Source organism: Falco cherrug, chromosome 8 (assembly GCF_023634085.1).
Source record: "Falco cherrug isolate bFalChe1 chromosome 8, bFalChe1.pri, whole genome shotgun sequence".
Lineage (NCBI taxonomy): Eukaryota > Metazoa > Chordata > Aves > Falconiformes > Falconidae > Falco > Falco cherrug.
Genome location: NC_073704.1, coordinates 24,258,071 through 24,273,575, shown reverse-complemented (window position 1 = coordinate 24,273,575; position 15,505 = coordinate 24,258,071). Strand labels below are relative to the sequence as shown.

Sequence of the window (15,505 nt, the reverse complement as noted above, 5' to 3'; positions counted from 1 at the left end):
TGGACTTGCTTATATGACATCAACACACACATATGAACAGCCCTTTCTGAAGGACAGAATATTCTCAAGATCTAAGAGTACGCATTTCAACATTCTCAAATTTACAGTTTTGTTTCAGAACATAACTCTGGAGGAAGCGCATCATTCTGTACATTATAACCATTTGGATTCCAGTTTCAGTACGCAGCACTTCCTTACTTTTAAACACGGAGTTCATGTGAAGTTTGCAGGGCACCTGCTGATGTTTTCAGGGAGTGGCCATATTTCTGTTCAGAGATGTGTTTGTATGTTTTATGCAGGTATATATGCGCTGTGGGCTTACACTTCTGAAAGCTACGGCTGCACATTTGCTGTCCTGATAATCTTTATGCATGCAAACTGATGCCTTCGGATGTGTTGGACTTACTGTGCCCATATGTGTTCCAGCGTACACATGAGTGATCTGACACAGGCAAGCATGCTGGATTTACTAATTGTGTGGTGCACAACTGATTTGGGATTCCTAGACATGCAGCAGCCTGTTTGGAAATAACATGCCACATCCCTGCCCAAGCTGTTAAACTCCAGAGATCCCAAATAAATTTGGAAAGTCATCCAATTTTGCCTGAACAGAACTGGGGTAGAAGATGTGTGTTGGGAGACACAGGTATGTCACAGCTCTGTATGTTTATATTTCCAGCAGTAACAAGGGACTGAACATAAGAAAGGTTTTAGCCCCCCCCACTTCCATATGTGTATGACCAGCTGGGCTTGTCTGGCCTGTACCTTGAGGAAAACATAGTCATGGTTCTTCTCAGGACTTCATAAATGGGACCTGTGGCAGATGCACCCGTGCAGGCAGGTCTCGTGCTTGGAAAGTGTTTGTGGTTTACAGCCCAGTCTAGTATTTGTCATTTCTGCTAACTTTTGTTGAAAGCATGATGACAAAGTATATCAGTCTGATTATAAGATCGTTGTATGGATCTCCAAGATATCTACTATATCTAAGTCCACTGTGGAGATGCTAAACCAAAATCATAATTTCATATTTGTTAAACTTGTTAACAAGCACCTAGATTGGTATGCATTTCTTCTATCATTAGCTAAAAAGATTAGCAAATCTCTCATGATCTTATTGCAGCTGTACATACCTGAGATGAAGGACTGAAACTTCTGTCTGTTTTAATGGATGCTGCGGGCTGAAGCTTTTGTATCACCCTGATTGCTGGCTGTGGATACTCTGCACCTGCAGTCACCATGCTGTAGGCAGGCGGAATGAGTGTTGACTGCCTTTGCAGAAGCTGCAGGATGGTTTGGATATCAGCAGTCATTTGGGATTCAAGCCTAGGGAAGTAACACAAAATAAGTTAACTCATGTTCAGGAATAGGTATATTTTAACGTACTGTTTGCAGATACAATCAAGAGGGACTGCAGCTTATTAATAAAGCGAACTATTGCTTGTTGACATGACCGTGTCTTAATGGGAAAGAACAGAAGAGGGAGTAGTGAGCCCTTCCAAAGCTTGCTGGCGCTCCCTTTGCTTTGCAGAAGGTAGCTGTATGCTCGCCTCTGATCTTTTTGCTACATTAAGATTGTGTTCATTGCTATTCCTTATGTTTGCAACAAAAAGTAACACGGGGGACCGGTCTTTGGTTGAAATGAACTGGAATAAAAGTAGTCTTTTCGTTGTAAATAAATTGATTTGTACTGGCTGAGGATGGGATGCTATTTCTGATGCATCTGACAATTCTGACATTCCCAATGCTAATACAATGTACTGAAATAAAGAGAAAAACATGTTTGTGTTTTTCCACAGTTAGAAAATGAAAGATGCTCTCAAGATCATTAAAAAAACCAACAGCCCAAGTCTCCTTACTGTGAAAATTTATTAGGCTTATCGAGCCTCAGAATTAGAGTCAACATTTCTGATGCTCAAGATTAGTAGTTTTTTTCTCTTTTTTTTCCCCTTTTCATAAATTTGTATATGACTTCTGAAACACCTGAGCTGCTTCTGTTGTTTATACTTACAATTCCATTGTACTGAAATGTTTTTCAAATGGTTTTGCCAAGATCCATGACAAACTCAGGAATAGGCAGTGCCTGCTGAGCCTCCCCAGCTGCTGGAAGGTTACGGGACATGCTATGACAGACTGTAATACAGACATGCAGCCTTCTCTATTGCAACTCATCTTCTGACAGAGTAAACAAATTCTTGTCAGCAGCCTTTAATGTTGTGAATGTTACTACCTGGGCTGCCTACAGCAGCAGAATTGATCCTGTGCTGACAGATTTTCACTTTTACCAGGTGTTTCACTGATATTATTTTTTGTCATGTTGGAGTTGTCCATTGCCCGTGTCATTTATTTCTAAATGCATCTATGAAATTAATCTGAAGGTATGCTCAAAGGGTATTTAGGATGCTGTTTCTTCCTTTATCAGCAGAAGCTGGTTTTGTGGCATCAGGTCTCACAAAGGCCCAAACTTGGATGTTGCAGTCAGTCATGCCCTACTTGCTCTCTTGTTCAGCTTTCCTGGATTCTTTGCAACTTGCAAATGTGCTGATTTCACACAAACGTGATGCTGACGCCACAGGGGAAAACACTGCAGCAGCAGCAGCATGCCACCATCCAGAGAGACTCCATCTGCTAAACCTGGACTTTAACATCTCAGTCAATAAAAGGGATTTAGCACTGGAGGACTTGCATCAATGATTGTCTTTGGCTTTGAATTAACTCTAAAATTGTTCCCTTCTTACTTTTTTAGCGCTTGATGGGTTTCCTGGTACTTCAAGTCAAACAGTACCTCTGGTAGTCTTTATTCATCATCACTGCATATATAACTTCTCCCTTCTTTCTCCAAAATTTAAAACAAGTCCATGTCATGCCACACAAGGAGGAACAAACAGGAAAACCTTAGATGCTTGGCCCACAGCCTCCATGAAATTCCAATTGCTTGAAGAGGAGAAAGAGAGAGAGCTCTAGGGACATATTCCTCATACAGTGGCTTTCCAGCCTTCTATATCCATTTAATAATTTGAGTTGTTATGCTGAGCCTCTAATATGGCATGGAAAAGTTCAGGAAGAATTGACCATGCTTTTTAGTCCAGCAGGTCAGGTCTGACATAAGCAGGAAAGAATACTGGCTGTTACATTCATAGAAGACCCAGCAAGGTCCGAAAGCATGAAAAGCTTTAAAACCATGAGAAAAGTAAAAGAATAAAATGATCTAATAAAATCCATAACAATTTAAATCTTAGATTATCAGTAGCAATGATCGTTTCTAACTCAAGAAAATACTGAGAACTTGGAAAAGAATTTGATAAAACTATGGGTAAATTTGAGATATAACTTCAGTTTCAAGAACTTGAGATTTCAGGAAAAGAAATGAATGGAATGTGACTACTGCAATTAGAAATTACAGCAATTTAGGCTTACATGTTAAAAATGTCATTTAAATGTACCATATAGTATTCAGAAATGAAAAAAACTGTGGTTTGATTGGCTTATGGTAGGTGAAGGAAGCAACACGCATTTAACCTGACTTTAAACTGCTTGCTAAAATATACAGCAGAAAATGCCAATGAAGAGCTACTAAAGTATAATTAAGGCTGAGTGCATGTCATAGTATTTGTCATGGAAAATATTAAAAGTAATGGAACTGCAGAGTGAAAAAAATAAAAAAGCCACAGACCTGAGCATAGGGCAATTTAAAATTAAGTAAAATTACATGGTAAATTATAGTGTTGGATGGATCAAAATTCTGTAACCATATTTTTAAAATGCTGTAAGCTATTCTGCTTAGCTGCCAGCAAAGAGTAGCATATCAGAGAGCAAAAGAGAGAAGGAAGAGACATTTTATTAAGTAAAGGTAATAATGGATTCTGACAAAGAAAACATCTGCTTTCTGTTGTAACAGGTATAAGTGTTTTGCCTTGGCATACTCCCATGTCTTATTATAGATAAAGTTGCAGAATAAGTTAATGCATCAAAAAGGGAATTTTTCTGCAATATTTTTTGAAAGAAGGCAGCTGATTTACTTTGGGTGTCTAAGAAAGAAAAAGTACTTCAGATATTGAAGATACTGAAAACTGCGATTTTGTGGGCATGTAAATATCTAAGAATAGCATTCTGGGTGAGCTGAGATTTAAATTTAATAAGTTTAGGTGCCTCAATACAGTTTCCTGGTTAAATAGCTGGTCTCCTAAACAGTCAAGGAGAAAGGCTCTTCTGCAAGGCAATTCAGAGTAGCTAATGTGGGTACCTAGGGGTAAGTGATGTGAATATTATGGCAATGCATTAAAAAATTTGTACCCAGCATTCCCAGGACAGGTTTTTCCAAGATTCTGGAAGACTGCACTTAGGTGATATTTAGGCTCCTCAGAATACATGTAGAAAACAAAGTGATAATCCTAAAGTGTATTTTGGGCTTCTGAAGATCTGGATGCTTTTGGAAACTTCCTGCACAAATTCATTCCTTCTGTAAGCATCATTAATATCAGTTGTATTATGTATACTTTCACACATATGTTTTTTCTGATCATATCTGTTTTTACCTGTTGAGTTGTTCTTGAAGTAAATCTAATCGATTCTCCACTTCTCCATATATAAACTCACTTTCAGTTTCACAGATCCCCCATGTAACATGAGGTAACGCTGACTGAATTGGGGAGTCCTGGTACTCCTGGATAGTCTCCTGCTTCCAGTTTCTTTTATCAGTGATATCTGTTGAAAAACAAAACGTATAAAAGTATAGATTTATATACATGCTTTTAGAGAGAGGTTGGCACCCCTCAAGCCTCCCACTTACTCATATTTCTCAAAACCTTGAAAGTCAAATTGGTACATGGGCACACTGCCTGAACAACTTTCCTTACTTCCTCTCCTTACTACTATTTAAGAGAAGATAAAAGCGGCTCCATCCATGCTAACATTTTGAAGCTGTAGATAAACAGGCAGCTTTGTCTATTCAGAATCATCGGAGTTCTGCCACTAAATGGCTCCTATTTTTTCAATTTTCTTTCTATCATTTTACTAATGAACCTCCAATTTTCTCAAGGTGTTTTTTTAGCAAGCCAATATTCGTTGAAATTAGATGTATTTTTTCTAAGCTAAAAACATTAATTGATGTATTTGATTGTCTTTGTGTGTTTCAGACACCTGGCTAAGACGTCTTGCCCTTGAACATGCTGTTGAAGTGTATCTACTGTTTAGGTTTTTGGTGCAAAGGAGGAGTAGATGCATTGCATTTACAGCACTAGGCATGCATTACAGTGCATTGGAACATCCACTCTAGAGAAAGCTGCCAGACCTCAGCTAGCTGCCTTTCTTACCAATAATTCTAACACTGCTTGTCTTAACAAGGTTGGTGGAGTGTAATGTGTTTTGTCTGAGACAGAGGCAGTTTAACGCAGCTCATACTGCTTGAAAAAGGATACTGGTTATTATTTTCAAAAAGGAAATTGATTTTCATTGATGTGCCTTTTAGCATCACTAATCTCCAACCCAACCCTTACATCATTATGTAAAGCATGTCTCAGAGACATTTACAGTACGGTAGGGTGAAAGGTGCCAGTTCATTTTGTTTAATAATTTGTGAGTCCTAAAAGAATGAAATATTCAACATTGTTGGGTCAGTCAGAGATCACTTTAATGATAATTGGTAATTATTCCTCCCCCTCCCCCCCCCCCCCCCCCCCTTTTTTTCCCCCCTGTTTGAGCTGCAGATAAAATTTTGGATTAAGAGAGAGAAAATAATTTTATTTCAAGCTAAAAATAGCCCAGTTACATTATTAGGATCTTACTGCAGAGTTTCAACTATCTTGCTGAATTTAGTTACCCTTCTAATCCTCATGTATGGTATATACAATACTAAAGTATTTAAAAACACTCTTTATATGAGTTGTTTATACTTATTTCTTCATGCCCAGTCCTTTGTGGAAAAAAAAAAAAAAAAAATAATTTCTCCAGTTCTGCTCTGTACCTGCTGTGCCCAAATTCCATCCTTCTTGTACCTCCCGATTCTAGGATCTCTGTGATCAGACATTGCACCTTAGCACTGAAACAGAACTCAAGGGTCTTCCTTCCTTTTGCTTGGATTTCTGGTTTGAGCTATTTCTCCTTCCTTTTTCAATTTACTTAATTTACACTTCTTTGGATTTGTTAATTAGTATACATGCTTGGCTCCAGGGAGTTTCTCCTGTTCACTAAGCTGGTGAAAGTTTAAAAATAATTTATCACAGGATATACTAGTTGCATGTATCCTTATTAGATACAGAATGAAGATCTTGCTGTGAGTTTTGCAGCGCCTACAGGTGACACATTTAGGTTGACAGTGCTCTCACATCTCCCCCCTGCTCTGCCCCAAGCCTTTGTTACTGAGTGAACCTGTTATGCAGTCAAAAATTGCTCAGTACTGCTCAGATTCTCCTCTCCTGTGTTAAAAAAAGGCTGTTAAAACTTTAACACTTGCTCAATACAACTCCCATTAGGGTTGTATCTGTAATTATTTAACTACGTGAAGTTGCAGAATTTATTAAAAGTTCTTACTGCATTCAGGCTGCTGCTTCAACATGCAGCTGGACAAAATCCTTGACTGTCTGTAAGGTGTCAGCCTCTGCTGTGTGAGCAGTTGGATTTGAATCCCACACCGCCCAGCAGTCCTGAATGGTTTGCTCAGAGCATCTCCTAACACTCCTCTTGGCACTGCATGCTGACAACTCAGCACAGGTTACATTCATTTCACACTTGTGACATTTTTCTAAGAAACCACAGCAGCCAGAGCCACGTTTCGAAGAAAAGAAAAAAACAGTGTGGGTGACATGTGAGAGGTTTGTCCAAATGCTATTAGCTAATCCTTTCAAACACATCTTTGAGCAGTGTTGGTCCAACTAAAGAAATTAAAAAAAAAAATAATCCTGTTCAGATTTAATATTTCAAGTAGATTTAGCCAGGAAGGGGAGCTCTCACTACAAGACTTCAAGTGGAGGAAGAGACTTTCTTGTCATTTTTTATCTCAGAAAGGTGCTTACTGCATTATCTGATCTTTGGTTAGCAGGTGGTAGAAGGTTTCCTGGAGCAGTAGAGAGTGTCTGAATTTCATGTGGCATGACCTATAACTGATTTTATGCACCAGGCAGAAGAGGAAGGGGAAAGAGTTTTCATCTTGGCCACACGGAAACCTGTTCAGCTCCTCAGCCACTTAAGCCAACAGAAGGAAAGAGGCAAAACTGTCACAGAAACATGTAATTTGGTTTTAGTTGGCACACATGGCACAATTTGCAGTGCCCAGGAAGCTGGAAAGCTCTCAGGAAAGTGAGTGGAGCAGACTGACAAATTCAGGTGTAAATTTTAAACTATGGGTATGGGTGCAGTGGGTGCTGTAAATCCAGTGGACTTATTTTTAAGCAGTGAATTTCAGGAGTAGAAACTGAAAACATAGGCCATACATTTCACTGCTTTTTAATGTCCTGTAAAAACCAAGTTGTTCATAATTTTACACAATAAATCATTAAATAAAATCATGTATTTTTTCAATCCTGTGGATTATCCTAGGGAAATCACAGCTGTTTCTTGTCCCAGAATATGTATTTGTAGACCATTACAATAAACATTTAATTTGTGACGAAGCCAATGAATTGGCTCTTGATTTATAAAATAAGTTCAGACACTATAAGCAAGTTAATATACAGTATTGTACTGTTCTAATCATCTTTTCAGGTACTTCCACATACACGAGTAACCCCAGAAAAGCCCAACAGCAGTTACAACTTTATAACCAACTATGGTCTTCCAGGGGCTGAAGAATCCTAAACTGGGAACTAAATCAACCAATGTATAACTAGGTTCACTTTAAGAACCAGTCTCATAGCCCAGTTAATGACCAAGTGAAAATAAAAAATAGCATTTTTCCACAATATATAGATTAAGCAGCTACAGAAAAAATATTAGGTCTTCTCAAGAGAGTCATGTTTTAACATTAAAAGGTGCATTTTAGGATTGTGAGGAAGAAGTTTAGGCATTTTCTGCCCACATTATACAATCTATTATTAATAGTCTTTCCATTCATCGACAGTAATGACCAAAACTTAAGACAGAACTAAAGATAATTAAATAAGTATCAGTCACAGTGGTAATGAACTGCAGTGGCTTTATAAAGTGCTTTTGCATTCAAGATTTATAAGGTACCATACTATATGAGGATTATAAACATACATACATACAAACAGAGTTTATTTCAAAATTTCATTATGCTTATAACTACATTTATCGTAAGTTATGATCAATCTCTAATTAATAGCAGGAGTAAGAATTTCATTTTAAACACATATCAATCAAAGCTGATTTTATTCTATTGACCTTGAAGTTTTTATGAAAGTTGCAAGAAAGGTAATGAGCTTTCATACACATTACCAGAAGTGCTAGATTACAAAGTGGAAAAAAAGGAATGTGGTCTTAATCAAAATATATAACCTTTAGACATGCTAAATTTAGCTCACATAAAATCTGCAATAGGTTGCCTTGGAAAACGTTGCTATAGCTGCAAGGACACATTTCTGGCTATTGGTAGGGGAAAGGTAAGCTTTCAAATTGCAGTATGTATGCAACAAGTTTATGTGCTGCGGATTTATATAGACAACCTGAGAAGCCCAAACTTCAAATATTCATACCTTTGAAATGTAAAAATAACATTGTTTGGCCTGATTAGTCATTACATTTGTTTAAAATTATAGCCTAAAAGCCTGAAATTTATTGAATGATGGTTAAAAGGTTAAATTGCCTAAATGAAAACAAACTGCTGGGGAAAACAGCATTAAATAGTAAATACGTAATTCTTCCCTTCAGACTAAACCAATTATAAATGAACTTTCAGCAATATTTAAATTGTATATTAATCTGGAGCTTTTCATTAATTTCCCTTGATATCACTGAGAAAATTAATATTTTAGTATATTAGATGTAACTTTAATTATGTGATTTATCTTTATGTAAAAGTAACTGCAATTACTTAATAGTTTCTGATCGTTTGTCATATACAAAAGCTCAAATCTTTGTTCTTGTGTTTTACTTATGGAAGTCAGGATTTGTTCTGTGTGAGGTAATGGTACTCCTTTTAAGCAACACATGCAGCAAAATGGGATAGTATTCTTTCAAGCTATTATGGATTTTTGTCACTTAATATTCATTGTGCCTTGTCAATGCAAGGAATGAAACTAGTTCCCTGACAACATTATTTTTTATTTTTTTTTGGTGCATGTCATGTGCAATCATCACTAGGTTTATCTAGCTCTCGCTGTCTAGGATTTTTTACTGTCACCCAACCCTGGTATATCAAACACCCTCTGAGAGATTCTTTTCTGCTTTGAGTACAGTTTTCATCCATGGTCACTCAATGAAGTCCAGGTCTAATCGGCAATTTTAGAGTTTAAATGACTTTCCTAACGCAGCTGAGTTACAAGATAATTTATGAATAAAACCTGGCATAGCCTTTTGGAGATTCTGTAATCCAGTCCCAAAGCTAGGGTATTAAACTGCATTAATCTTCTTGAATAATAATAATTTTTGATCTAAAATATTTTTTCTTGTTAAAATTTCAGGAAATACAAAAGTAAATATTATTTAAAGAATCAATAGTGCCATTCAGAATATTATTTTTGATAGTCAGGCTAAAATAGATGTCTACTCAAACTTTACAAAACAGTAACAGCTAGATTACCTTTGCAAGAACTGCTTCTTTTGTCAAGAAGAATTTCTTCTGTGGCATGAACCATTTCTTCAAAGTCCACTTCTGTGGTCTTCTCTGTTACAGATGGATAATCAGCTATCCCAGAGAACAGCGGCTTTTGCTCATCTTCAATGGAGGACACAAAAGATGATGAGCCACTTTTTTTCTCCTCAAAGTGTTTCTTAGTAGATTGATAGTATCTGGTGGTGTCTTCTGAGGGTTCAGGATCACTCTGATCATCCTCTTTAAAATAATCTGTTAAACATAAATAATTGTGTACAATAATGCGCAGTTCATGAGATTATGTTCTAGTTTATTCTGGTCTGAGGACGGAGATGATTATTGTACCAGTTAGGAAGTTCACCATCTACTAGAATAAATTACTGTAAAGCCTTTTTTCTTTCCTGTATCAGAGGAGATCTATATTTCTTTTGAAGTCCTAGAAGACATCTGTATGTATATAGCAAGGATTCATAGTCCCTAAAACATAACTCATGATGGAAAACATTTGCCGTTTTGGTATAAGCAAAGTTTTATCCAACATAGCCCTCCTGTTTACTCACTGTTTTTTTCAGGTGAGGATGAGATTTGAGAAAGCCTTATATTCCAAAGTTTTAAAAAAATAATTTATTATTTCGTTCCCTATTCCAATTTCTCACATTCTTGGGCATTTTTCACAGTCTTGACAAGCTAACAGTCATGGATGTCAGAGTCAGTATCAGAACTACTCATTTAAGTTATGCCCACATAAGAGCATTTTTGCTGATTATTCTTTTCCCAGAAAAGGCAAATGCATTAATCAACCACTCAACCTCAAAATGTCTATGCCCACCGAAACAGAGAGCATATTTCTCCATGGTCAGTACTGTCAAACCTATATTTAGGATTGATACAGTAGAGAGAAGCCCTGGGTACAGAAAGAAGTGAGTTCCTTGTCTGTCTTTGAGGGATGATCTCAAAACAACTTTCCAAAGCAGCCTAAATTCCTTAGCTTTTAGAATTAATTGTGATTCTCTGAACATCCAATCTTTTAAATAAGAAAAGTACCCAACATGCTGTGATATATATGGCAGCAGAATACCAATGGAGTTGAGAATGACTCTTTCATTAATCATATTCAGGGTCTATAGTGAGACCTGTAGCTCTAAGTGAGCAGATTCAGTCCTCTTAAGAAGTGACACATAAAAACTAGATGCCTTTAAAAACACACTGTAAAAATAAAATGGGTTTTAAACCCAAGAATGATCATTTATGAAACACAGAGAACTCCTGATCTCTTTTCAACATAAACTTGAAGCCAATTTCCAATTCAGTATTTGGTTTTACCTATTTTTAACTGAAATGTCAAGATAATTCCAGTTCTGCTATTTATTTAAAACACGTTTTAGCAGGGTAGTCTCAACAACATATAAATACTGTAACTAGTTTGCATTAACTTCTGAGGAGACAGCATGATTTCCCATCTGCTTTGTGCTAATTACTAATCAACATAACTCTGGAATGTCTGTAGTCTTTACAGCCTAGAGCAGTGGTTAATACAACATTTAGTATATTCCCTAGATTTCTTCTCTGTTTTCTGGTCACTATAAGGAAATGAAACTGTGGCCTCATCTAATCCTCTTGATCTGCATGTAAAGAGAATGCAGCATCCATACAGAGCACAGGAGGCCAGGCAGCCTGAGCAGCGAAGGCAGGTAACGGTGACCACAGTAACACCAATGCCAAAGCAGGTCTCCTGTAACTGCCCCCTCTAACTGTACCCTCTAGAGTCTCCCAGGGCAATTAACACAGCCCTGGACTGAGGTGACTTTATTTGGCTCCTGGTAAGCAGCATCGCTAGTTTTGGGTGATACTGAGGATATCTAACACTGCAAAGGCATCAATACAGATGCAAATGGACTGGCAGTGTAAAGCGTGAGGAATGCTCAGACTGGATAGTCAAGTACCACGTTGTCTACAATCCCATCTCCAAAATAGTACAAAACCAAAAGAAAGCTTCATAAGAAAATTCTAATGTGGATGTCTCCTGTGGCTTTTCTTGTGGGAATATACAGTAAAATGCATACAGTCACACTACAGCAAATTGTCTTAATTACTTACTGCTTGGCTGACTTCAACCTGTGAAAAAGACCTTCTAATGAAAGCTTGAAATTGCCATTTTTTAGGGTAATTTTTTATGTTCATGGGATTTTGTGCACTAACGGTGACTGTAATGAGCACCCTGTGGAATACAAATCAATCAGTGGACTAATTTTAAGAGGAGGTCATTGAAACTAATGAAAAAATTGTATAGAAGCTGAAGTATAGCAGACTGTCTTATCTGTCATAATCATGGAATACTAAAACATCTAGGAACCAGAAGCCAGATTCTGCTAACAATTACATTGCTGTAAAACCAGGGTAATTCAAGCGATATCCCTCCATCTACGTCAGAATAACAGAACACTTTTCCAAATGCTGTCCTGGTATAATGAACTCACTGTCATTAGAAGGAAAGTGGAGATCTGTTGAATGTAGGGTTCTGCCTATTGAGATCTGGGAAGATTTTTTCATCAGCTGATCTATTTCAAAATATGCATCTTTGGCTTTACTGCTGTTGCTTTATTTGCTAGCCATCTGGCTACATTCAGAGAGTCCAAAGTTGTTTTCCTTTTAAGAGACTCATGTAATGCTAAAGATTCGTCTGTCTGGAGAACAATCCTGTGATACCCTTCACCTAAAGAAGGAATTTAAATGGAAACTGCATTTTTTTTTTTGGCTCTGCAGGACCTGACAATGGTGCAAGCTCTGTACCTCAGATCAACGGCTTAGCAGTGCCTCTGTAGCTCAGTGGAAATGTATTACAAAGAATATCTAGGTAGTGCCTTATTCAGAGTATGAATTTGTCCTTCCCTCTGTAATGAAATCCAGTCACCGGTTTGCAATGAATTTTCCAGAACAGAAGAGTTTTCTGTGTATGTGTGTGTATGGATGAGTTCACTTTCTATCACACAGACTCCAGGTTTCAATAGACTTTTCTTCTCTTTTCTCTTCTGTTTCCAAAATAAATGTAATCATTAAAAACCCACCCTCATCTTAGTGCTTCCTACTTCCTTTTCCAGTAAGACAAGTTTCACACTCTGATTCTGACTGTTAGAAACTGTTTTGCTGACTATTGTTTTGTAACTTCCTCCTTTACCAAACACATACAAACATTTTTTACACTATTTATGAGTCTCATTTTAGCCTACTATGTATTTTGGTTGCCTGCCAAGTTTACAGGGAATGTCCTCTGACATTTGCTGTCTGGAAATTCCAAAACCTTCATAGTAATTATCAGAAGGTTTGTGTCCTGCTTTTCGCAATTGCACTGGCAAAGGAAGGGAAGAAATGGGGTTGTCCTGAGGGCAAAGAAATATAGCTATGACAGGGACTCACAGAAATACTGCATAAAATCCAGCTTGGTGGAATGGTCACCAGAGATCAAACAAATTTCTTTTGTGTGCCATTGTCAGCCTGTATTGCTGAAGTTTTCCGTTATTCGGACAGTGGCAGCCAGCGTGATCTAGGCATATTTTCTCAATAACATATTAGTCTGCTGTAAACAGTATTGGTGAAAGTGTCAGTAATATATTACATGTGGAGCAGCATTGTTTAATATTACTGTAATTTCATTAACTGGAATTTGTCATACTTAGGCTAGCTATGTAGCCTAGTGTTTCAGAAGGTAGCAAATATTTACTCCCTTTTTCAGCCATCCACTATAAAGTCTCATAATATGCCTAGAAAAATTCAATTTTGTGCAGGAAATGAGGTGAATGTCTTCTTCACCCCTGAAGAAAGCAATTTATATCCCAAACTATTAAACAGATAATCCTTATCATTATGATCTGCATAACTATAGATCTGTTCAGCAGACATGACATCTTCCCTCTCCTTTAAAAAAACCTGCTATGTTATTTTACACTACACCAAGTATGTCCCTTGGTAAGGAGAAATGCACACTGTAACTTGGGAGGAGGGATGGTTGATTGCTCAAAAGGTCTGCAGATCTTCAGATCCCCAGCAAATATTTTGGTTCAACTGTTATTAGTTCTTTCTTAGTGATATTCACAAATATTCCTGCGGTGGTCAATCTGTCCTTCCTACACATGAACAAAATATTTGCTAGTCATCGTGACTGCTTGTTATCTGTTGTTTAATTGAAAAATATCAGTTACCTTGCCAGAGCGCAGAAAAATGCCTTATGTGCCCACCTGTGCACCACAGGCAGCAAATATTTGGAATGAAAAGTCAGTGACCAAGCATTTCAAATAGTATGTTATATATAACACCACAAAAAGGGTCGAAAAAGTGCAAAATCTCAAAGATGTAAAAAAATCAAAAGCTGTTTTTTCACTTAGTCATGTAAGAACAATATAATTGATACATAATATTTCTGTAATATAAAAAATTACTGGTAATATAAATTAACTGTAACATCAAAAATATATAACGAGGGGTGATTCCAGAGATGTCTACTCAAGTTTTATGCAGGCTAAACAGCTCTACGGAATGCCAATCAGGAACATTAAGATTATTAAACTGCTAATTAAAATGCTTCTAATTCTTTCTCCTTGCGGTTTGCTTCATACTTAGTTGAATGTGAGTGTTATGGAGTACATTGCTAAATATAAAGGAGTGTCTTCTGACGGACTGGGTAAAGAAGAATATCAAAAAGGAGGAATCTGTCTGCTTGTAAACATGAAAATAAAAAGCAACCCAGACGGTCATTCAGTAGATAACTGTTGCTATGGTGAAGATACATCTTTTGGCCATATTTTTCATGTATCTAAGAATAAAAGAAAAAAGTTAAAGTAATTTTTATTCCTTTAAGATATATTGCTATATCAATGAAATCCACAGGCAAGATGCCTGACAGCTTTATTCCTGTTGCCATCCTTTCTTTGACTTGGGTCTTTTAGATTTGATCTCTTAATGCAGTCTGCAATTAATATTGTTACTTGAAAATTACATTCATATAGGACCTTCCAATGACAGACTTGAGTGGATTTTTAATTCGTAAGTTCTATTAACTCTTAATTGCTTAATTTTAGTGAATTTAAAACCTTCAGAAAGAAAACTGTACTGATTTTCAAACAGTCTTATGGGAAGCAGTAAGAAGAACTAGTAGATTTATTTTTCATGGGAGAAGGATATGATCCCCACAATCTTTACAAACTCATAATGAGCAATAGTAAAATTCTGGACTTCATTTGGTATGTAACATTTAAAATGAGAGCTACTCCTCCACCTTTGCTACCCGAAAATTTGAAGAGTGATTTTGGCTTTGTCTATAGAGATATTTAACCATTATGAAACATTAGAAAGTACTATAACTTAACATGAATTCATTTAAACAAAGCTAAGACATTTATGAATCTTGAATTTTAGTGCTTGAACTCTTGTCTCTCAGAATCAACCTGGCCTACACTTAGCCTCAGAGTCCTGACCCTGCATCGTGATGTCTGGATGTTCATCAAAACAGCCTCAACTCATGTCCTGACAAGGAACATGTCCCAGGAAAGGTCTTCTGAAAGTCCATTCCAGAAGATGAACAACTTGAACAAAACATTCTACCATTTTTCAGCTGAAGAGAAAATTGTCCGTTGTCAGGGCAGTCAGGAAAAACAATGTCTGTCTAGAACCTGATGCAGGAAGATTCCTGTTCCTAGGAAAAGTATGTTACTGGTTGTATTTTAGGGAAGTTAAAACATTTTCCCCTCTCTGTAGTAAAAAAGTTTTAAGTTCTTATTTTTCTGTGACTGTTTTTAATGATACAAGATT

At 36.9% G+C, this 15,505-nt stretch overlaps 1 protein-coding gene across 1 annotated transcript in view; it reads right to left on the bottom strand.

The window, feature by feature from the left end:
* KCNH7 (potassium voltage-gated channel subfamily H member 7) overlaps window positions 1-15,505 on the bottom strand; it is a 236,598-nt gene that overhangs the window by 5,244 nt on the left and 215,849 nt on the right. Inside the window, exons 13-15 of the mRNA XM_027810781.2 lie at window positions 9,692-9,955; window positions 4,533-4,701; window positions 1,131-1,323 (exon numbers count right to left, since the gene is read on the bottom strand). Coding sequence (XP_027666582.1) covers window positions 1,131-1,323; window positions 4,533-4,701; window positions 9,692-9,955 — 626 coding nt within the window. The remainder of the gene's footprint in view (window positions 1-1,130; window positions 1,324-4,532; window positions 4,702-9,691; window positions 9,956-15,505) is intronic.